The 25,093-nt window shown below is 42.0% G+C and overlaps 1 protein-coding gene across 2 annotated transcripts in view; it reads left to right on the top strand.

Moving 5' to 3' along the window:
• Positions 1 to 25,093, top strand: part of AGBL1 (ATP/GTP binding protein like 1) — a 366,565-nt gene that overhangs the window by 268,559 nt on the left and 72,913 nt on the right. For both annotated transcript variants that reach the window (XM_033920995.1, XM_033920994.1), the window contains one exon: positions 3,497 to 3,660. In XM_033920995.1, the coding sequence (XP_033776886.1) occupies positions 3,497 to 3,660 (164 nt within the window). The remainder of the gene's footprint in view (positions 1 to 3,496; positions 3,661 to 25,093) is intronic.

The raw sequence follows: 25,093 nt of genomic DNA, 5'->3' as shown, positions 1-25,093 counted from the left end.
CATCACATGCGCGTAACGTCACGGTGTTGCGTCCACCCATCTGCACGTGCCCTCCCAACGCCATCCTAAGCTGGAAGCGTTCCAAAACCCGGTCAAAGTGTCAAATTTTGGAAAAAGCCATCCGGACGCCCGGACATGTCCTTCAAAACGAGGTAACCCTAACTGCAGTTTATCTCTTGAAAAGCGTCCCACGCAAGTCACATATGTACTGTTTTATAAGGATATCTATAAATGCGATAATGCATGGCTGTAAAGGGTTGCAGGTGGAGCTTGGAAGGGACATGGGCAGCTATATGACAACCTCCTAGCGACGCAAGTAGCGTAACTTGACCCCGCCATCTCCAAGCTGCTGTCCAAAACAACTGACTTTAAGGCGTTCCGAAAAGAAATCAAAACACTACTATTCAAAAAAACACAACCCATCAACCTAATCTCCCCCCTTTCCCATCCCAACTGCATATTCCTCGCGAATATACCACCCCTCTGGCAACTTCTAGACAAGTCTCTAAACTGAATCCTCAATATATAACCGGAATCCGGCTCTCTTTTTAGAGTATTGTAACCTGCTTAATAGGTCTCCTCAATGTCTCAAAACGTCCGAAACCTCAATATGTAACCTCTAAAATGTAACCTGAAACCTGCTTTCTTCAATGTAATGTAATCTCCTGGAAATGTCCAGCTATCTTCTAATGTAATCCGCTTAGAACTGCAAGATACAGGCGGAATAGAAATCACTAATGTAATGTAATGTAATGTATGCTAGTTACACACACAACTTGCAGAATACTATGTTATGACCCGGATTCTAAATGCGGCTCTATAATCAGCAGGCGCCTGAAAACAACCGGAGCCAGTAGCGTGCCACTCAGATTATGGTATCGCTTAAGGATTCTGTCAACAGGAACTAGCTGAGTATATAGATATCAACAAATGTAGAAAAACGACATTTAGAGGACAATGTGAAATAAACCATGTAATAAGGAAAATAATATTATTGTGAATAGAGTCCTGACCCGTCATTCGCACGCTGGACAAAAGCACGCCGATAATCGCATGCTGACAATCCCGCACAGGACTTATGCGCGCCCGCTTAAAATATTTCCTGTTAGTGCTGTGAGGGGGTGTGGGGGGAACCTCCCTGCTCTGAAAACTGCCAAATACCCCCAAAACAAAGGAAAATGGCAGTTTTCAGTGTAGGGGGTTTCCCCCCAACAGAAGTACGAACACTTATAAGTTTACTGGGGGAGTTCCCCCCACCCCTTTCACAGGGCTAACAGGAAGTGTTTTAAGTCGGTGTGCATAAGTCCTGCGCGGGATTGTCGGCGCTCGATTGTCGGCACGCTTTTGACCAGCGCGCTTCTGTTACCAGTGTTCCCGCTAAGCTGCGCTGGCGTGTGCTGGCGCACAAAATATTACCTCGCAGCGCACAAGTTTCTCGTCACAGCGCACACACGTGCTTGCAGGCAGGCGAGCTGGCAGTCCATGTAACGCGTCGCAAAGGTAAGGGGAGGCTGGGGGAGGAATCGGACGTCGGGGTGGGGGTGTTTTAATGTATTTATACTTTTGTGTAGAAGCTGGAATTGATAGATTGTCTAGAAATTGAAAGCATCAAACGTATTGTCTTCTGGACTGTTTTTAATTTACAGTTTACACATATGGATGTAACAGACATAACTACATTTGTTGTAAAACATTTATTAAGATATCATTTCATCCCTACAATTTCTGTAGACTGTTTTAAAATAAATTTGAATTTTTCTGGTAAAAAAAAAAAAAAAAATTAAGAATTTTGTACTTTCAAGAATTAATGCGTTGTTTTGTGTTCTTAAAAATATTATTTAACGTTATTTAATTTAGCGTGTAGGCCTAAAATTCCTTTGAATACCTCGTCCTCATGTATCAGCAACTTTGACAACATATTTATTTGGCTCATAACTTGCTGGCGCCCGATATTTTTAGCTCACAGTGAAAAAAGTTTGCTCACAACACCCGCCCGCTTAGAGGGAATACTGGTTACGGCACCCAGTTTTCACAACTTTCCAAGGGACATAACCCTGCACATAAAGAGTTGTTTTTTCTGTGAAACATCCGACGCAATTTCAAGGAAGCTTTTCAAAAGCCAGACAAAGTTTGGGGGTTTAAATGCATCTGCAAATTTTGCACCAGCTGTTTGTGCAAGCTTGGTCCTGAGAGTTAATAAAACCAGGAATTTCCAAATCTCTGTTACATAATCTTTAAACCTATTGGCCACTAAAATGTTTGCTATCCTTGTAAAGCTAACCAGACATAAAGTTTTATTTTTTCAAAGTATACTGCATGGCTCCTAAGTTACGGTGAATCATTATATTATCTCCAACATTACAAACCTCATTAATGGAGGAAAATTTAGCTTCACGGGAAACAATTTTCTCATTAACCTTATCAGATGTTGGAACTCAGTTGTTGTTTTTTTTTTTAATATGTCAAGGTTTCTAGCTTGGCAAAAAATATGCAAAAATCCCCCATCCAAGAATGATTCCACTGGCAACTGTCCTGAATCGTAATTGCCAACTCCAGAATTTATGCTTATATCAAAGAGTTATCACTGGGACATACTTGTCAACTCGATTCTCCTTTATCAACATTTTGATTCAAACAAGATTGTTCAGGAAGAAATAAGTGCACAGTGTAGGGGTAGACGAGTCCTTAGTTTCCAAAGACAATCTGAAACCAAAGCCATCCTCAACTGTGGTGGGTTGAATCAGCTTCTATCCACTTCTATCCACTGTTGTCTTATTGTTATTTATAGGGCAGTGGGCATCTTGTTTCAAGTTTATTAAAAGCTTGATTATATCGCATTATCAAAAAATGTCAAAGCAATGTACAAACAGAACACAGTTGTATTGTCTTGGCTATCTTGGAAGACTGTGTCATGGCTAGGGTTACCATATGGCTCCAGAAAAAGGAGGACGCATTGAGACATCCGGGTTTTACTTCCAGTTGTTTCAATAGAAATAAAACCCGGATGTCTCAATCCATCCTCCTTTTTCTGGAGCCATATGGTAACCCTAGACATGGCTGTATATTTAGGTCTATAGCAGGGGTGTCAAAGTCCCTCCTCGAGGGCCGCAATCCAGTCGGGTTTTCAGGATTTCCCCAACGAATATGCATTGAAAGCAGTGCATGCAAATAGATCTCATGCATATTCGTTGGGGAAATCCTGAAAACCCGACTGGATTGCGGCCCTCGAGGAGGGACTTTGACACCCCTGGTCTATAGGATAGTGATAAATCAATGCATCCCATGTTTAATTGTTGTTACAAAGATACTCTGTTCCTCCTGCATTGGACTTTAAGTATCTCTATCAATATTAACATTGTTCATGAGGTAAATTAAAAACGCTCTTGTATTGTTCTTGTCCTTAGCCTGAGGTGAAATTAAAGCAACCGATACAATATATCAGAAATAAAATAGCCGTTGTTTACAAACCGACATGTTATGTTTTGTTTTCTGGCAGGGCATTCAACTAGGAACCAAAGAGTTGGAAGAAATGGGAGCAAAATTCTGCCTCGGCCTACTCGTACTGCACAAGAAATCTCTAATTGATAGCAGTAAACTGACATCACAGGTAGAGGCGTTGCTGGATCTAGAGGAAGAGGCCACAGAAAGTCAGGAGACCAGGTAAAAAAGAACCAATAAACTGTTGTCCCACTGGTCCTGATATAGCGCTCCTCGAAGCCAATGAATGTAGAAACCAGCTAGAAGAGTTTTCATCAAGACAGTGTGTGGCTCTTGGAAATAGGATCAGTTAATTTCAAGATATCTCCACTTTATCTAAAGGCTTAGCAAAATTTTGAAATTTATAATAAGAGTAATCAATTGTCCTTCAGATATCTTCTTCTCTATTCAAACAGTTATTTCAAAAGGGAATTCAGAAGTATTCATTTATAAGGAGAGAGACCTCAGTGGCTACATTCTAGAGCACAGGTGTCGAAGTCGGTCCTCGAGGGCCGCAATCCAGTCGGGTTTTCAGGATTTTCCCAATGAATATGCATTGAAAGCAGTGCATGCACATAGATCTCATGCATATTCATTGGGGAAATCTTGAAAACCCGACTGGATTGCGGCCCTCGAGGACCGACTTCGACACCCCTGTTCTAGAGAATGACACGGTGACAAAATTCATCACCGTTCCCGTCCCCACGGATAACCGCGGGAAATAATCCCATGTCATTTTCTAGTGTCTATTTCAACCTCGGTCCTTCTACACCAGCATTCTTCAAAGCAAAGCTTGCGGGTCAGTGGTTGTGGCCATTCATACTCTGATTCTTCCCTCTCTCCTTAAAGAATGACATGAAGATGGTTTCCCGCGGTTATCCGTGGGGACGGGAACGGTGATGAATTTTGTCACCGTGTCATTCTCTACTACATTCGGACCAACATATTTCATTCTAGTTCGGAGTATATGTAGCTAGCCTCCTCATCGGTCATTATCGCCACCTCCTACCAAATCAAACAATTTTAACTATTTATTAATTAATATTTCTTATCTAAACTGCTTGATGCTCCGACATGAAATTCATGTTTCGCTGGCCCGCTGTTTCAAGGAGCAATCCCTGCAAAGCATCAGCAAAAAAGATGTAAGAAAGATCGATATTTAAAAACTAAAAACTAGATTCTATCCTATTTAAATATTATTCCCAAAGCAGTTAATGAAAACAGCTCACCATTCAGCTTCAATAAGTTTTGGAAATAGGAAGCATTACCATAACAGCTACTGTCTACTGATTTATTTAGGATTCTTTAATAACAATTCTCATTAAGGGCTGCTTTTTTTTCAAATGACAAGTCACGTTGTAATTTATGGCACTTCCGTGGATCTCTGTGGTATCAGTAGATGTCTAGAATGTTTAGTTAATTTTTTGGACCACGATAATTATTTAAAGAGCTTCTGCCAACTCATAGTAGCATTTTGTGGAAGAGATAAATATTCCAGTGACAAATGAACATTTTAAGGGGCTATACAATTTCCTGTTGGGAGTGAGATTGTTGTGTCGGAGAAGTTTGGGGGTTCTGATTGGGAGGTTTGGGACTCCACTTTCAGATATTACAATGTTTGGGCTTGCAATCAGGGGTTGCTGGGATTCTGATGGGGGGGGGGGGTCTGAGGATTTGAAATTCTGATCAGAGATGTCAGGGGAGGATTGGCATTGTAACTAGAGGCATTGATTGATTTTTTTGGGGGGGATGAAGAGGTGAGAGGGGTGCACTATCATGCTCAATTTTGTGGCAATCACACCCAATTACATGGACTGATAGATGTTGCGGTGCTTCTGCACAATTTGTCAATGCATATAATATAGGGCTCCTTTTACAAAAGCGCTAGGGCCTTAACGCGTGGAATAGCACATGCTAAAATGCCGCGGGCGCTAGCCGCTACCGCCTCCTTTTGAGCAGGCGGTAGATTTTTGGCTAGCGCGTGCTAATCCGGTGCGTGCGGTAAAACCCGTAGCGCACCTTCGGAAAAGGAGTCCATAGGGTCCATGCACTAAATGGCTGCCCTGTGGGATAAATGCAGGGCAGATACAGGACATACCATCTGCACTTACTGCACATTAAGTTATGCTGTTTATACGTGGTAACTAGAATTACAGAAAAAGTGATCTCTTTACAACTCAGTGACTACATTGAAAATGCGCTAGCACGGTATGCAAGACAAGTCTGGTTTCAGATCACGTGGTCTCTGTTCTCGGTGAGGTGTATTCTCAAATAGAACACAGTTGTATTGCCTCGGCTATCTCACTTGATTGCTCCGTCACCTCCGACCTGGTTAATTACGCTCTACTTCTCTCAAGTCTATAAGATTTAGGCATATCTGGTACAGTTTATTCATGGTTCAAATCATTCCTTCAAGACAGATCTTTTAGAGTCTCATCTCCATCTGACTCTCATCGTTGATCAATTAGGCAACTGCATTGTTGTGGTCCCCAGGGGTCCCGATTATTACCCATTCTGTTCAATCTGTTCCTCAGTCCCCTTGCTCTATTAATTCAATAATTCAACACTCTTATGGGGGCGGATGACATTCTCCTCCTCTCTTCAACTACATCTGTTAATCCTATATCTTACCACTTCAGAATTGCCTTGACAAAATCTCCTGGAAAGGCAGTGGCCTGCTGGCTTTTTGGCCATCTACCTCACCTAATGAGTGATCTTTTGTTACCAGGCTCTAAGATTACCTCAGTGGATACTTTTCAATACCTGGGTATATTATTCGATTCTGAATTATCCTTTGGTCCACAAATATCAACACTCGGCAAATCTTGCTTTTAAACCCTAAGGCAGGGGTGTCAAAGTCCCTCCTGGAGGGCCGCAATCCAGTCGGGTTTTCAGGATTTCCCCAATGAATATGCATGAGATCTATTTGCATACAATGAAAGCAGTGCATGCAAATAGATCTCATGCATACTCATTGGGGAAATCCTGAAAACCTGATTGGATTGCGGCCCTCGAGGACCGGAGTTGCCCATGTCTGGTCTAGAACATCACCCAATACTCTAGAACAGGGGCGTCAAAGTCCCTCCTCGAGGGCCGCAATCCAATCAGATTTTTTAGGATTTCCCCAATGAATACGCATGAGATCTATTAGCATATAATGAAAGCAGTGCATGCAAATAGATCTCATGCATATTCATTGGTGAAATCCTGAAAACCCGAATGGATTGCGGCCCTCGAGGAGGGACTTTGACATCCCTGCCCTAAGGCAATTACGCACCATCAGAGGTTTATTAGACTCACGTACATTCACCATCTTTGCACTTTCCCTTTTCACAACCAATATAGTTTTTGCCGTTATTTCTCATGGTTTGGTGCGTAAATTACAGATGCTTCAAAACTGTGTAATCTGATTAATATGTAAGATCAATAGATAAAGTAAACAACAAAATCACTCCATTGATGATACCAATGTGCTACTAAGCACTGCTTAACCAGCACAAGAAAAAGCCTCAGAGCGTTGGAGAGGTGAACCCACACTCTACCACCCTCATATCATCGGCAGAAAAAACCTTTGCTATTGTGGTTAGAAAAACAAGAGGTGAAAAACTTCACACCAATAAACAAAAAATGCTTTTATGTGGATAACACTGATAATTTAAAACAAGGCTGATGATCGTGGTGGTTCGCAGAGGAAGAAACTGCTGAACAGATAGCTTGTTCTTTCTTGAGGCCCTAAAGCAGTGGCACTTATGCCGTGAAACGATCATCAGCCTTGTTTTAATTATCAGTGTTATCCACATAAAAGCATTTTTTATTTGCTAGTGTGAGATTTTGGGACAGCAGGGGGGTATTACATTACATTATATTACATTAGAGATTTCTATTCCGCCATTGCCTTGCGGATCAAGGCGGATTACAAAAGAATTACAATAAAGGTATTACATGAAGAAGATATCTGGTAATTTCTAGAGGAGATACGGAGTAGATGAGGTTGCTTTGGGGAATCGGGAAGGTATTAGGGAGTGGTATTGGGAAGTGGGTATTGGCTTGATTTTGTGAAACTTGTTGACTTTGTTGTGTTTATTGTATTCAATTTTTGTGATTTGTCATCAATAAAAATTGTTTGAACATAAAACAAAACAAAACTGACTTTTCAACCACAGATGGCTTCAGTTGTGCAAACTGTTTCTTTAAACTTTGGATGATTTGATCAATCACACCATTCCTTGCCCTTCAGCACCTAATATTCTGATCCATTTTCTTGTAATCAGCCATTTAGATTACTGCAATGCTCCTTATCAAGGTAGTTGATGTAAGGATTTCAGGACCTTCAACATATTCAAAACACTTCAATAAAGTTGATTGATCATATTACTCCGCTCTTGAAATCATCATACTGGCTCCCTATAACTCACAGACTGACCTACAAAATCCTGTTGCTAGTGTTCAAAATCTATCAATCTCGATCTGTACCCTATCTTGATCAATTACTGATTCCATACCTGCCATCCCACACCCTTCGATCTTCTTTACAACAGAATGTGCTTATTGTCCCTACTACCAAATTATGTATGAATCTACTCAAAGTAGCATTTTCTCAGTAACAGGTCCCTCTTTATGGAATGCACTCCACTCTCATCTTGGGTCAGAGTCCTCGTTAGATAGATTTAAATCTGCCCTTGAAACATTTTGGTATAAAGATACATTTGAATAATGACCTCTTCCCTTTATTAGCTCTTTTCCCCTCCTTTGCATTTCTCTAGTGCAGTGGTTCCCAACCCTGTCCTGGAGGACCACCAGGCCAATCGGGTTTTCAGGCTAGCCCTAATGAATATGCATGAGAGAGATTTGCATATAATAGAAGTGACAGGCATGCCAATCTGCTCCATGCATATTCATTAGGGCTATCCTGAAAACCCGATTGGCCTAATGGTCCTCCAGGACAGGGTTGGGAACCACTGCTCTAGTGCACGGTGATGTAACCTGCAAGGAATGCTAATATGTTCCTCTTTGTCTCCTATCATTTATTGGAGTTCTCTTCTGTACAAGAATTGCTATACTGGGACAGACCAAAGGTCCATCAAGCTCAGTATTCTGTTTCTAACAGTGGACAACCCGGGTCCCTAGTACCTGGCAGAAACCCAAATAGTAGCAACATTCCAGAGCTGAGATTGTGATGTCATAATGCCTCATTCCACCAATGCCTAAGAGCCAAACTCATCAGTGATGTCACAATGGCTTGATTGTCCTATACCTGGCTCACATAAGAACATGAGAAGAGCCATACTGGGACAGACCAAAAGTCCATCAAGCACAGTAACCTGTTTCCAACAGTGGCTAACCCAGGTCCCAAGTACCTAGCTAGATCCCAAGTAGTAAAACAGATTGTATGTTGTTTATCCTAGGAATAAGCAGTGGATTTCTCCAAGTCTTCTCAATAATGGCCTATCTCTCTCTCTCTCTCTCTCATCTCCCACTGTTTAGTAAATTTATTTATATATAAACTTCCCAAATGCAGGTTGATGGATAGTATATCAATTCATAAATAAACCTGAAACTTGAAACAAGTTCTTCGGCATATCGACCATCTAGTCATTAACACTGTGATCACTGCACTTCAATTGTACAACCTAGGACCCCTATTACTAAGCCGTGTTAGGGCTTTAAGGCACGGAATAATGCACGCCACATTGCCACGTGCTAGACCTTAATGCCAGCATTGAGCTGGCATTAGTTCTAGAAGCATAGCGTGCGGTAATTTCCTGCGTGCGCTAAAAACGCTTCTGCACCTTAGTGAAAGAGGCCCCCTAGTATTCTTAATCCAGTCCAAAGGGCAGACACAGCCAATCAGGTTTTTCAGGATATCTACACCGAATATGCATGAGATAGATTTAAATACCAAGAAGGCAGTGAATGCAAATCTATGTTATGTATAATCATTGTGGATATCCGAAAACCTGACTGGCAGGTTGCGACTCAAGACAGGATTGAGAACCACTGGAATTCGATAAGAAAGAGAGAAAAATGAACCTCTTGGAAACTCAAACTATCTTTCCCCTCGTTAAAAGGCGTCATGTATGCAGATAAATTAGGGAAATCCCTTTTCTTCCAATTCACTGAGCTTTGGAACAACCTCCCTGCCCCGCTGCTGAACCTAGGCTCATTCCAATTATTCCGAAAGCATCTGAAAACCTGGCTTTTCTCCAAAACGTAAAGCTAGCTATCCTCTTCATAACCTCTAATTTCTTATGATGTCCTTCCCTCATTTATTGAATTACCTGTAAACCGTGTCGAGCTCTATCTTTAAGGAGATAATGCGGTATACAAACTTAAAGTTTAGTTTAGTTTAGTTTCTCTTCCTCTCTCGTTCTCTTCCCCTCTCTCTTTTTTTCTCTCTCTCTCTCTTCTTTCTCTCTCTATTCCTCTCTCTCTCTCTCTCTCTTTTTCTCTCTATTCCTCTCTCTTTTTTCTCTCGCTCCTTTCTCTCTCTCTCTCTCTCTTCTTCTCTTTTTTTCTCTCTTCCTCTCTCTTTTTTCTCTCTCTCTCTCTTCCTCTCTCCTTTTTTCTCTTTCTTTTTTTTCTCTCTCTCTCTTCTTTCTCTCTCTATTCCTCTCTCTCTCTTTTTCTCTCTCTCTTCCTCTCTCTATTCCTCTCTCTCTCTCTCTCTTCTTCTCTTTTTTTCTCTCTTCCTCTCTTTTCTCTCTCTCTCTCTTTTTCATTAAAAGGTGTCATGTATGCAGGTAAATTAGGGAAATCCCTTCTCTTCAAATTCACTGAGCTTTGGAACAACCTCCCTGCCCCGCTGCAGAACATAGGCTCATTCCAATTATTCTGAAAGCATCTGAAAACCTGGCTTTTCTCCAAAATGTAAAGCTATCTATCCTCTTCATAACCCTAATTTCTTATTATGTCCTTCCCTCATTGAATTTACCTGTAAACCGTACCGAGCTCTATCTTTATGGAGATGATGTGGTTTACAAACTTAAGGTTTAGTTTAGTTTAGAATGTGCTCATAATTTGGTGAACTTACGAAACATTTTGTAGATTCATCAAACCGATAAGAACTTTCTAGCTGTCTCTCTGTACCTTGGATGTTCTAGTGGCTGTGGCTGTGCGTTTTGTCGACATTTCTCTCTTATATAAAGGCTTAGATCAGACTGTTGTATTACATAGAAATATTGTATGAAACCCTAATTTGTATTATACGTACAATATATCTGTATCTTGCCTCGTTAACATCTCTTTTTTTTTGTACTTATTGTATATTAAAATCAATAAAATCTTCGAACTTAATAAAAAGAACTTTATTCATAGCAAACCATTTGTGCATGGCCAATTTTTTTCACTTGGTATATCATCTACTTTAGAAGATTTTTGTTTTGTTTGTTTTTATTTTTTGGGAAAATCTGGTGCCAATTAATTTTTTTAGATGGTTCTTTGGATTTTTGTTTCCAAATTTTACTAAGAAAAATTTAGATGATTTTCTCTAGGAAATTTGGTAAAACTCTGAGATAACCAACTTACTCAAACCATCTTGAGTTCAGCTTTGAATTTTTGCATTTTTTAATGATGGATACTAATCCCCTTTAAATCTCTATGGGCTTCGGGGCCATTTCCGCAGCGGCCTGCACTAAACGGCTTTGTAAAAGAGGCCCTAAGTAGTAGATTTAAAACAAACCGGTTAAAATATTTCTTCACTCAATGGGAGACATAATATCATGATCGGAGATAAATGCCAAATGGCCCAGCCAGTCTGCCCCTCCACAGCATCCACTATCTCCTCCTCTCCCTAAAAGATCTCACCTGCCTGTCCCACACTTTCTTGAATTCAGACATAGTCTCTGTCTCCACCACCTCTTCCAGGACACTGTTCCACACATCTACCACCTTTTCTGTAAAAAAATATTTCCTTAGAGCCTATCATCTCTAAACTTCATCCTTTGCCCTCTCATTATAGAGATTCCTTTCAAATGAAAGAGACTCGCCTCATGCATGTTTAAAATAAAATGCATGATAAATGCTTTGTAGCATGCATTTATTCTCAATATAAAATAATGAAATAAAAGAGAAAAAGAGAGTATTTGGTACAAAAGGGTTAAGATTACACCCTAGACTTTATGAAAAACAATAAAAGAACTTGATGCACATGAAAACATCTTGCATGGGTCCTAAATTAACAAAATCTCTCTTTGTACAGTGCTATAAAATGTAAGATTTTGAGTACGAGAAATATAATGATAATTTATTGTCAGTTACAAACCTCTCCCTCTGTAGAAACACTTAAGACCCATTAGCACCACCTGCTCCTGACAGAAGAGAGCGTATTTATAGCTGTGTTTGTAATTTTTAGTGTTTGTGGCAGGAGGGGAAACAGGAAAGTGGAAATATTTTTGTGGCTTTTGTCATGCCTACTTGTACCCACAAAGATATAAATAAAACCAATTACTGTGTCTCTCACATGCGGGCTTTGTCATCAAAGGCCCGACTCTAAGCAGTAGACGTGCTGTTTAAATAAGAGTGATGGATCAGACATCTTCAAAGAATAAATCAAATCGGCTTACAAAACCAAAACCGAAAAGTAGCCCTGCATGCCAGCTAGAATTGGTAACTTTATATACAAAAATAAATATAAAAGGTAACCTGGGAAAAAAATTTAGCTTATATCAGCAACGTGTAGGCCAGCGCTATTTCTGTGGAGCTGATGCCGTTGGCAGAGCCAGTCTGCTTGTCTCTACGTCAGCTTTTTGGAGCAAATGCTAGGAGGTTACCTAGTCTCAAGGGCTGCAAAACAGGTTAGGTTAAAGCTAGCTACCGTGATTATGCATGCAAGTTTGGTAGAAGTATTCTGAAAGCCTGACCTGTCTGTGGCATTTCAGAACCATTGGAGAAAACCATTGGCCTATCTGGACAAAGTAGGTTGACACAGTTCAGCCGATGGTTCATCCAGTCTGCCCAACCCTACCTGCTCCATAAAAACCAATCATTAAATTAAAATTGCCCTTTTTCTTAGATATTTCTGGGCCAGAGACCCAAAGCCCTGCCCAGTAGCGTGCTTAGGTTCCATCTACTGGAATTTCCATCAAAGCTCACCCCAGCCCATCTTAACCATTTCAGCCATCAAAGCCCTCCCCAGCCCGTCTCAACTAAATGTCCACATACCAGACTGCCCAGTGCCAACCCTAGTTCCTTCAATATATACCTATCATTTTCTGATTCTAGATCCTCTGTGTTCATCCCACGCTCGTTTGAACTCTGCCACCGTTTTCTTCTCCACCACCTCTCTCGGGAGCGCTTTCCGCGGATCATAGGAAATAGGGCACACCTAAAGTCAGGACACCTAGCGGCGCGAAGCGGGATTCTATAACGAACACCTCACTTTTATAGAATCGTACTTGGGGCTCCTTTTACCAAAGTGTGCTAGCGTTTTTAGCACGTGCGCTGCATTGCCGTGCACGCTAGGCGTCAAGAACTAATGCCAGCTCAATGCTGGCATGAGCGTCTGGTGCGTGCGGCAATTCTGCACGCGCTAAGCATGCGCTAAAAACCGCTATCGCAGCTTAGTAAAAAGAGCCCTTAGCGCCATACTAGTCAGTGCCTAAATTTTTGGCGCACTTTATAGAATCGGACCTTACGAGCTCCTGAGTAATATCCGTCTTATCCAGTTAGTGCACCTTAATGTGGACATGCTAGCTGGATAAGTCTTCCATGCCCTTTCCCTGCCCATGACGAAAACATAAAAAAAAATAAAAAATTAATGGTGCTTGATTGGCATGCACTAACAGGTCAATTATTGTAAAATGCTCTAACTCATGTTGTGCTCATTCTTTTTTCTTCTGTTAAGCGTATGTTAGTACTTAAGATGGTTTAGTAAAAGGGTCCTATAAGTAATATATTCTCACTCATTTTTAGACTTTTTCATAAGGATTGCTTTTACTATCAGAACATAAGAATTGCCGCTGCTGGGTCAGACCAGTGGTCCATCGTGCCCAGCAGTCCATTCACTTGGTGGCCCCCAGGTCAAAAACCAGTGCTCTAAATGAGTCCAGACTCACCTGCGTACGTTCCAGTTTAGCAGGAACTTGTCCAACTTTGTCTTGAGTCCCTGGAGGGTGTTTTCCCCTATAACAGCCTCCATAAGAGCGTTCCAGTTTTCTACCACTCTCTGGGTGAAGAAGAACCTCCTTACGTTTGTACGGAATCTATCCCCTTTTAACTTTAGAGAGTGCCCTCTCGTTCTCTCTACCTTGGAGAGGGTGAACAACCTGTCTTTATCTACTTTGTCTTGAGTCCCTGGAGGGTGTTTTCCCCTATAACAGCCTCCGGAAGAGCTTTCCAATTTTCTAACACTCTCTGGGTGAAGAAGAACTTCCTTATGTTCATACGGAATCTATCCCCTTTTAACTTTAGAGAGTGCCCTCTCGTTCTCCCTACCTTGGAGAGGGTGAACAACCTGTCTTTATCTACTTTGTCTTGAGTCCCTGGAGGGTGTTTTCCCCTATAACAGCCTCCGGAAGAGCTTTCCAATTTTCTAACACTCTCTGGGTGAAGAACTTCCTTATGTTCATACGGAATCTATCCCCTTTTAACTTTAGAGAGTGTCCTCTCGTTCTCCCTACCTTGGAGAGGGTAAACAATCTGTCTTTATCTGCTAAGTCTATTTTCTTCAGTAACTTGAAAGTTTCAATCATGTGCCCTCTCAGTCTCCTCTTTTCAAGGGAGAAGAGGCCCAGTTTCTCCAATCTCTGACCCAGGATTAGTTTACAGTTAACTTTCTTCTCTTTTTTTCTCCTGGCAAACTCATCAAAATCCAAGGAGACTGGACTTCCGGTGACGTCATCCTATGCGGCGCTAGAGGTCATGCTAGGCGCTAGACGTCATCCTTTGCGGCGCTAGAGGTTTTTGGCGCGGACTGGTGAGGTAAATGCTCTGACGCTCATAGTATTCCAATGAGCATTGGAGCACTTACCTCGCCACCCCACGCTAAAATCCTCTAGCGCAGCTTGATAAAGGGGTGGGGTGGGGAAGTAATTAATTAGCTATAAGAAAATACTGTACTGAATTTATAGTGCTCGATGTTCCATGGCTCAACCTAGATTATACAGAAATGAATTTTCTGAGCTATATTATCCCTTCTGGAAACTATATACTCCCCCCTTAAAAAAAAACCCACTATAGCTAAAACCTTTGAGAAATAAATAGGATAAATAATGGTCTGACTCAGGGATATTAAATTCACCATTCTAAGAATGTAATTACTTCATAACTCACTTGTCACCCCAGAAATAATTGGCCTGGGTTTTTTAGTAAAATAAATATCATCTCTATTACAGGTGCTTGTTGCTGCCTTGTAAGTATGCAGATAATATATGTATGTGCCAGTGTGTGGAGAGAGCAGGTTCTGTTTTGGTTTATAGACAACAAAATAATGAATTTACAAACAAAAAGGGGGGTGGGGGGGTGAGAATCCACAAAAATCAAAAGCACAAAGAGTGCCTCAAAACTATGATACCTGGACGAACACAGGGAAAGACAAAAAAGGCTGATACAATAAAAGTAAAAATTAAAAGTGTCTTTATCGAGAAATGAAGCAAAAATGTTTTCAATGTTCAATGTGTAAGAGAAGAGGATCCAACGTGGTCCGTGTTTCGGCACTATGCCTTCCTCACAGTGCCGAGCGATGAGGGCTTTCAGGGGATTCAGTGAATCCCCGGCTCTACAGCCCTCCTTTTTTTAAAAAAAATTGGTTTTGCTTGATGCAGTTTGATTTGTCAAGTAGGCAGCCTGCTTAACCAGTCAAACTGCATCAAACAAAAAGTAAATCAATATAAAAAAAGCAGGGCTCTTGGGTTGGGGATTCTCCAAAGCCCCTGAAGGCCCTGACAGCACTGATCTGAATTTGATTGGTTGAGCAGCATCTGCCTGTTAACTGCTCAAGCAATCAAATTCAGAACAGAGCCCTCAGGGCCGTTAAGGGGTGGGGTGAATCCCCTGATGGCTCTGACTGCATGCCACTGCTTCCTCAGGAGTCCCTCTGCCCCCGCCTTCTCCAATGCCTCCCTTCGCCACGCGGGTGCTCCTCCCCCCTTCCCTATCCCCATACCTCTAGGTGTTCTCTGCCGCGAGCAACAACTTTAATATGCTCCTCGTCACCCCGTCATCTCTCCCACTGACATCACTTCCGAGCGCCACACATAGGCGGTGATGACGGGGTTGCGAGGAGAACATTGAAGTTCTTGTTGCTAGAGGCACGGGGAAGGGAAGGAGTGGGGGTGGGGGTGGAGATGAAGGAAGGGGGGAGGGGTTCCACCATCCCAGGCACCTCTCACCCTTGCTACACCACTGGTTGTCCCCGAGATGTTCATCATTCTTAGGCAGTGACAAATATGGAAACCAGAAAAGGCTTGAACTCAACCCATTAAACTAAACTAAAACTTAAGTTTATAGACCGCGTCTTCTCTATAGTCCTAAAGCTCGACTCGGTTTACAGTAGATAAGTAATAAAAAATGAAAGATGGAGAAAAAAAAGATTTTACAATTCGGAAAAGATTTTCGATGTTTGCGAAATATATAACAAGAGCCTAGATCTCTCAACCACAGAGGAATATTGTTCCATAATTCAGTTGTTTTGAAAGATAGAGATTTCCCCAATTTGCCAGGGAAGGATAGTTTGAGTTTTTATATGGTTCTAGTCAGACCAGGGGCTCCTTTTACGAAGGCGCATTAGCGATTTAACGCACGTAATAGCGTACACTAAACCGCCGGACGCGCTAGCTGCTACCGCCTCCTCTTGAGCAGGCGGTAGTTTTTCGGCCAGCGTGTGATTAAAAGTCGCTCACGTTAACCCCGCTAGCTCACTTTCATAAAAAACAAGCTCCCATTCCGTCTAGGGAGGAGCGCGGCCAAATTGGCTGAAGCCGTTGCGAGGGGGGGGGGAGGGTAGGAAGAAGGGTTAGGGAGCGGGAGAGAAGGCTAGGATAGGGAGGGGAGGAGCCGTGAGGAGGGCCAATCAGGGTAGAGCAGGTCAGGAAGTAGAGACAGGATAGCGGAGGGTGAAAGGAAAGTCATTCTTTTCAGTCCGGCACGCGGAGGAGGCCGTCGCGACTTCCCACCCACCCGCGATTACTGTCGTAGCCAGAACGGAGGGTACCAGATAGGGTTCATAGGCATAGCATATGAATAACAGAGAAACACCTTCACATATGTTATGGAAAAGGGGCGTGTCTCCTTGCTTGGACAGCGGGGAGGCAAGGCCATGGTATTCACGACAAAGTACATCCTTGAATGGGCTGGGTCAGGGTGAGCAGTGGGAAGCTTCTACGGCACCCTACAATGTGAGCTGATGGAGAGGCATATGCTGTGCACCTCATCATCTGGTTGTTACATTGCATTGTAGTAACAGGTGATATGTACATAGAGTGGTATGTTATGTGCATATATGTTCAGTCGTAAGTTGATTACGGTTCATGATTTATTGTATTGTCCAGTTGATTACTGTTCATGATTTATTATATCGTGCAGCATGGCTGCAGCCAAATAAAATTCCACACTTGTTGACGAGCACGGTAGTATTGTCTCGTGATTGACGGGGTTGGGGTAGAGCAACAAGTGCTGAGTGCACGATTTGAAGGAGCCCCAGGTCTTTTTGAATTCCAAGACAAAGGGATTAATAAAGGACAGATGCCGAACAAGATCTTAAAAGTTATTCAAGCGCGTTTGAAATAAATCCTAGAGATTATTGGAAGCCAGTGAAGTTTAACTAAAAGCGGGGATGCATGTTCGAATTTACTTTTACCGAAAATCAACCTAGCCACATTATTTTGAATTAGCTGAAGTCTTATTAGTTCTCTAAATTTCTTTATGACTTCAATCCCAGTTACTGTTGAGAGGGAGGCGAGCAACAACCAGATCACGATCATATCATGCGAGTTAAAATGATATTGCAAACCAAGGTTTTCATTCCAGTCCTCCCTCAATATATCACAGTGAACAGTGGCAACCAACATTTTAATCCAATCCAGAATGCAAAACGCAGACAGTCAACTAAAGTCAAATCCTTTTGGTCTCATCACATTTTTTTATATCCGTTAATTTGTTTTCATGTACTTCCCGTTCCTTGCTGGCACCATTCTCCAGCCCAGAAATCTAGTCCTGGCATTGAGTTGGCGCTTCAGACTGTCCTTTTGACAGAAAACATTTCTACCTGTCAGAAGTTATATCTTTACTTGGTTGTAAATCTCTTGGTTTCTGAAGGGTCTCCTTGACGTGCTATTGTCTTTTTTTTTTTCTTTTCTTCACCTCTAGAAAGAAATGATTGAGCGAGGCTGGTTGGATGAATTCGCTGAAATTGATTGTTTCTGTGCTCAATCCAGTAGAATCAGAATCAAGATTCTGTGCATTTTATAAGGCAAACTGTCAAAAAAAGCGATGTTTAAAGTGGCAGGATAGGTTGCGCTCTTTAATATAAATAGACATTTCTTAGCCGGGGCTTTCTCATTTTGTCTTATTCCTCTTGTCACTCTTTTTTCTTCTTGTTATACAAACTTTTTATATTTATATAGTTTTAGAAGGAAAAAAAAAAGAGGCTCTTTTGCAAAATTACAAATGCACCTTAACTTTTTAATTTCTTTCTATCTTTCAGCTGCCTGTGTTATGGCCACAGTGTAAATGCACTAAATAAAAAAAAAAAAAAATCCACGTGGATTCAAGAAAGCAAGAGAATGAGGTACAGCTGTATTTATTACTTTAAAGGCAAAAAAAAAAGCGCCTCAGAATCTGGAGCTAATGTACCCAGTGCAGCTGCAGAATAGGTATGCTTAATTAGCACTGCGAGCACAACCGTTGCGTAATAATCCCCGACGCAGCGGGAGCCGATACGGCCCCGCGAAATGCAGGCCGCGTCGGAACAAGTAGATGTAGCAAGCAACGGTGCGGTAAACGTGGCAGATGCGGATAATAAGAAGCTATCGAATGGAGAACGTAAAACTATTAACAACATGAGTGCGGTTTATTTTCGCTGCCATAAAATCGGAGTCGTCTTTTAAATGAGCTGAAGGTGGTGTTGCCGATTCTGTTCAAAGCAGTTTGTGAGGTTACTATACGACCTGCATTGAGTCACTGGGGAATCCTTTAAAAAAAAAAAAAAAATGGAGAATATTTACAAAATCATTACACGAATTAAAGAATGAAACTATATGAATTTTTTTAGTTAAAAGTATATTATATTTATTTATTTCTTCCATTTGTGCGTCGCACATACCTATACAAGCTCTAGGTGACATAACAGAGGAAGGGGTTAGAAGAAGGTAGGGAGGACTATGGAGGGCAGGAAGGAGTGGAGAGGAGAGAAGTATATAGATGTATATTTGGTGGTAGTGAGGAATTCGAGCCAGTGACATGAGCAGGAGCCAGTGAATGCTGTTCACTGAAAGAACCCGCACTGGGTACATTAGCTCCAGATTTTCTGAGGCTCTTTTTCCTTTAAAGAACTACAGCTCCCCCTCCCGATTCACGGTTTCCCCACTCACAAATTCAGTTATTCACGATTTTTTTGTGCCGGATTTTTTGCCCCCAGACCTTACCACCCTCCTGTGTCCCCTACTTTATCTGGTGGTCTAGCAGTGATGCGGGGCAGGAGAGATCTTCCTAAGCTCCTGCCCCGTGCAGAGCTGTCATCAAAATGGCTGCCATGAGTTCCCGTTGTAGTCTCCTTTAAAGAACTATAGCTCCACCTGCCGATTCGCCGTTTCCCCACTCGTGAATTCAGTTATTCGCAATTTTTTGTGTTGGATTTTTTGACTCCAAGACCTTACCTCCCTCCTGTGTCCCCGACCTTACCTTTTGGTCTAGTGGTGACGCAGGGCAGTAGCAATCTTCCTATGTTCCTGCCCCGTGCAGAGCCATCATCAAAATGGCTGCCGTGAGTTCCCTTTATAGTCTTAAGACACAGGAGGGAGGTTGGGGTGGGTCAGAGCCATCCCAAAAACTTATTCATGATTTTTCCCTATTCGCGGGTCGGCTCTGCACCTTACCCCCGCAAATATTGAGAGCCTGCTGTAAATACCTTTAAAGAACTAACTACAGCTGTACCTCATACTCTTGCTTTGTTGAGTCCACGTGGATTTTTTAAATTTTGATTTAGTACAAGATACTTTAAAACCACAGGTTTATATTTTATTTTGCTATATACGACAGTGTAAATGTCACAACCCACAGCAGTAGTGTAGTAAGGGGGAGGGGCGGGAGGCGGTCCACCCTGGGCGCCGTCATGGTGTGGGTGCCGGCACCCTTCCTCCTCTCCACCTCCACCTCTTCCCTCTCCTCCCCCTGCCGGGCCTCCTTCCCTTTCCCCATACCTCTAAATTGTTCACCACCACGAGCAACAGCTTCAACGTACGCCACATTACCGCGTCTGCTCCCACTGATGCCACTTCCTGGCACCGCCCATAGGACATGACGTCAGAGGGAGAGACGACGCGATTGTGAGGAGCACATTGATGTTGTTGCCCATGCGGTGAACAGCTATAGGTGCGGGGGAAGGGAAGGGGAGCACGCATGTGGCGTGTTCAACTCTATATTGAAGGTTTGTTGAGTTTTTCTTTTGTTACATCCTCCATTTTCCCCCTCTTTTACTAAGGTGCGCTATGCTTTTTAGCGTGCGGTAAATATTAGCATGTGCTAAACACGCACTAAACGCTAACGCGTGCATGTTATCCTATGGATGCGTTGGCGGTTAGCACACGAGTTGATTTAGCATATGCTAAATGTGCGCTAAAACACTTAGTGCACCTTAGTAAAAGAGGGCCTTTATGCAAATCATCTCATGCATATTCATTGTACGTATTCTATAAACCCGACTGCCTAGGTATGTCCTGAGGTCTCAGTTGAGAACCCCTGGTCTAGAGGCACCCCTCTGTTGAGTGGTTCTGTGATAAGTGATGTCAGGAAACTTTATTGTTGCCTGTCAATCGTTTAGGGGCAGAGAGATGCTGAGTGCCTTAAACTTAAGAAAACAGGACTTAACTTACATACTTCTTTCCATTTGATCTAAAATCCCTACCATGGGATACACCATGTCATAGGATTTTTGCAGGATAAATAACTGCAAAATTGACATAGGAGATTTTTAATATAGCCAAAAAATGGACATGTGGCCATATGTAAGCTTCTTATTTGGCAGCTTGACCCTTGTGGTAATACTGCAAGAATATTGCTGTTTTGAATCAAGGTGCTCATTAGAGCAGGAATGACTGAGGATTACTCTTGCCCATCTGCTATACACTCCAATAGATGCCAGGGAGGGAACTGAGAATATTAAAGGTAGAGAGTGGTAGAAAACTGGAACGCTCTTCCGGAGTCTGTTATAGGGGAAAACACCCTCCAGGGTTTCAAGACAAAGTTGGACAAGTTCATGCTAAACTGGTGAGACTGGACTCATTTGGAGCACTGGTCTTGACTTTGGGGCCGCTGCGTGGGCGGACTGCTGGGCAGGATGGACCATTGGTCTGACCCAGCAGCGGCAATTCTTATGTTCTAAGAATATATATATTTGTAGTGTTAGGGGTTTGAGGACTGGGGAAATTTATGGTAGGAAAATTGGGGGTTATGGTATTGAGTTGGGGGTCAGCAGATGTATAGTTGCACTGTTAGGGGGCAGGAGTGGGAGAAGATATAGTTTGATTGTCAAGAGGTTGGGGGGGGTCAAGATGTATGGTTGGAATTTCAAGGGGATTGAGGAAGAAACGAGGAGAAAGCCCCTCAGGAGACCCTCATGAGAGACTTTGTGCTGCATGAGGGTCTCCTGAGGGGCAGCAGCATTTTGTTTTTTATCACAGAGCATTTAAGATACAGCAGGTACCAAGTTGAGCCCACTATCTTCATATAGGCAATGGTTCCATAGAGCAATGCTAATCTACTGCATATTTACTGCAGGAGATACCAACCTGTGGTACTGAGTAGAGAATAACATGGGGACAGAATTTGTCCCCGTGTCATTTTGTAGTGTCTATCTCAACCTCAGTCCTTCTACACCTGCATTCTTCATTGCAAGGCTTGAGGGTCAGTGGTTGTGGCCATTCATACTCTGATTCTTATGTGAGCCAAGTATAGGATAATGAAGTCATTGTGACATCACTGATGAGGTTGGCTCTTAGGCATTGGTGGAATGAGGCATTATGACATCACAGTATCTGCTCTGGATACCAGAGACTGTCATTCTTTAGTGTCTATCTGAACCTCAGTCCTTCTACACCTGCATTCTTCAATGCAAGACTGAGGGTCAGTGGATCTGCCCATTCATACTGTGATTCTTCCCTCTCTCCTTAAAGAATGACATGGGGATGGTTTTCACGCTCTCTTGAATTCAAATACAGTCTTCGTCTCCACCACCTCCACCGGGAGACCATCCCATGCCTCTCCCACCCTTTCTGTAAAGAAGTACTTTCTTAGATTACACCTGAGCCTATCACCTTTTAATGTCATTCTATGCCTTCTCCTTCTAGAATTTTCTTTCATTTGATAAAGACTCACCTCCTGTACATTAACGCAACAGAGGTATTTAAAAGTCTCTATCATATCCCCTCTCTTTTGACTTTCCTCTAGAGCAGTGGTTCCCAAACCTGTCCTGGGGGACCCCCAGCCAGTCAGGTTTTCAAGATATCCCTAATGAATATGCATGAGAGAGATTTGCATATAATGGAAGTGACAGGTATGCAAATGTCTCTCATGCATATTCATTAGGGATATCTTGAAAACCTGACTGGCTGGGGGTCCCCCAGGACAGGTTTGGGAACCACTGCTCTAGAGTCTACATATTAAGTTCTCTAAGTCTGTCCCCATACGATTTATGATAAAGGCCACTAACCAACTTTGTAGCAGCCCTCTCAAACCGACTCCATCTTAATCTCAATTAAATAACACCTTTCATCTTATTCAAAGACTGAGTTTCGCTTTCATGGCTCTTTATACGCCTGTAAGTTGAGAAAACAATAGATTTTACACCAGAATTGTTATTTACAGTAACATATGCTATAAAAAGCCTAATCGTAACCAAGTGCACAAATTTTTTTAAACGAAATTTGTTCCTTCTTTGAAACAGTAAAATCAGATTAGAAGAGCTAATTGTTTTCTGATGAAGAAAGCTAAAATGTGCCATATTTTCTTGTCAACTACTGCTTTACTAGGATGATAAAATTTTGATGAGTACTTTGGATATCATGTTTTTGACAATATGTTGTATGCCTCATTTGCCATAAAACCAATTAAATTTTAATCACTCTACAACAATTAACTTCACACTTGTCCATGACAAAATAGAATAAAACCTTTTTATTGTTTATATAGCAAATTAATTTTCCCCCTTACCTTTCCTTCTTGCCTAGAAAGTCTCCAGTTAAATAGTCCTTACTGGTTTCGGAAACTTGATCTCAATAGGCAAAGAAACCAGTGCTCGAAAGCAGCTGTGATGCCTTTCATAAGAAACAAAAAGGTGGCATGCCGATCAGGTGACATATATGAGCGGACTAGAAAGGCCATGTGGCCTTTATCTACGGGGGGGGGGGGGGGGTGCTGAAATGTTCTCAGCCCAACCAACCAACTTCCTAAATTGTCAGCGTTATTTTGGGAGGGCATTATCAGTTGGGGTCTAGCGCGCGCAGCAATTCAGCATGCGCTAAGCGCGAACTAAAACTGCTCTCGCAGCTTAGCTGTTTACGATGCATCAAGCACACACAAATTGCGTCACACCTAGGGTTCCTTTTACTAAAGGTGCGCTAGCGTTTTTAGCGCACGCACCAGATTAGCGCGCGCTAGTCGAAAAATTACCGCCTGCTTAAAAGGAGGCGGTAGCGGTTAGCACGCGTGGCATTTTAGCGCACGCTAAGCGCGCGCTAAAACCGCTAGCGCACCTTTGTAAAAGGAGCCCCTGGTCTAAAGCTAACATAGCATAATATACCACGGGAGAGCTTTAACTTGTTTCCCCTTAAAGAAAGAGAGAAAGTAAATCGGGGACCTTCGTGATTTTGTTCTATCACACCTGAGCTATTAAGAAATTATTTTTTTTGTTGTATTTCTGTTTTAAATAAGCCTGCCTACTTTGATAAGGCCAGCAGGGTACAAAAAAGATTTTTACAAAGTAAAATCCTGTATTTTTTTTTTTCCTTTCCCGCACTCGCCGTGAGTGATGTTCTGCTTTATGTTCCTGCTGTTCAGTTTCTTTGAATATGTTGGAGGCTGGTTAGAAAGGAACTTTGTAACACCAAATTCATTAACTATTTCTGCAGTTTTCACGGAGCCTTCCACAGGTGGTCCATTGTAATTCTGCTGCACTTAATTAGAATTTAAGGAGTTGTCCGTATTTTTATCCATTTCCCTCGTTTTATTATTCCGTTGACTTTTTCTTTATTAGATAGCCGTAGAACTGAGCGACCTTTATGATCATTAGCAAATACCAGCAGATGTGCTCACCTCAGATTTTAAAACCTGTACGCCTAACAAAAGGCAATTACTGTATCATCTGGAAAGCATCAGAGTAGTTGAAAGAATAATTAAAAAAATAATAATAATTTATAAATATTACATTTGAAGCTGTACTATGAAATTTAATTATGTATTAGGCCTCAAAATATGCAAATTCCTCTTTTCAGCTGGAGGGGAAGTGATGTAATGGGAATCTGAAGGTCAGGGTCAGAGTAGGCAACCCTCAGTCTGCGGATACTAATTCACCCCGGTTTTTCAGGATAATAAAATGTGCTTGAGAGAGATTCGCATGCAAACAGTTTGCATGGGGATCCATTCCATATAAACTCATTAGCAATGTTACTATATGGCTCCAAAAAAAGGAGATTGATAACTTCCCCCCAAGTGACCTATGATTACCATTTGCTTAACTCTCTTTGAATTTCAGCCCAATAGGTATTCCAAGTAGGAGCAAGCAATTTTAAATCCCTGCGATACCAATCCGCTCCACGCCTACCTCTGATAGGCACCTTGGAGAAGACACCTACCGCAAGGTGGTAAATGTCTACTACCATCTATTTAATTGTGATTTAATTGCATTTTCAATTAACAACACCGATTAAGGCTCTTAACATTAGTTTTCTACCATGGGCTGGCAAGGTAAATGCTCCAATGCTCATAGGAATTACATAAGAATTGCCATACTGGGACAGAACCAAGGTCCATCAAGCCCAGTATCCTGTTTTCAACAGTGGCCAACCCAGGTCCCAAGTATCTGGCAGAAACCCAAATAATAGCAACATTCCGGGGCTGAGATTGTGATGTCATAATGCCTCATTCTACCAATGTTTAAGAGCCAACCTCATCAGTGATGTCACAATGGCTTGATTGTCCTATATTTGGCTCACATAAGAACATAAGAATAGCCATACTGGGACAGACCGAAGGTCCATCAAACCTAGTATCTTGTTTCCAACAGTGGCCAACCCAGGTCCCAAGTAGCAAAACAGATTCTATGCTGCTTATCCTAAGAATATGCAGTGGATTTCCCCAATCCATCTCAATAATGGTCTATGGACTTCTCTTTTAGGAAATTATCCAAACCTTTTTTAAACCCTACTAAGCTAACTGATTTCACTACATTCTCCTGCAATGAATTCCAGAG

The sequence above is a fragment of the Geotrypetes seraphini genome, chromosome 14 (genome assembly GCF_902459505.1).
Source record: "Geotrypetes seraphini chromosome 14, aGeoSer1.1, whole genome shotgun sequence".
Lineage (NCBI taxonomy): Eukaryota > Metazoa > Chordata > Amphibia > Gymnophiona > Dermophiidae > Geotrypetes > Geotrypetes seraphini.
This window is presented reverse-complemented; position numbering and strand designations above follow the sequence as displayed.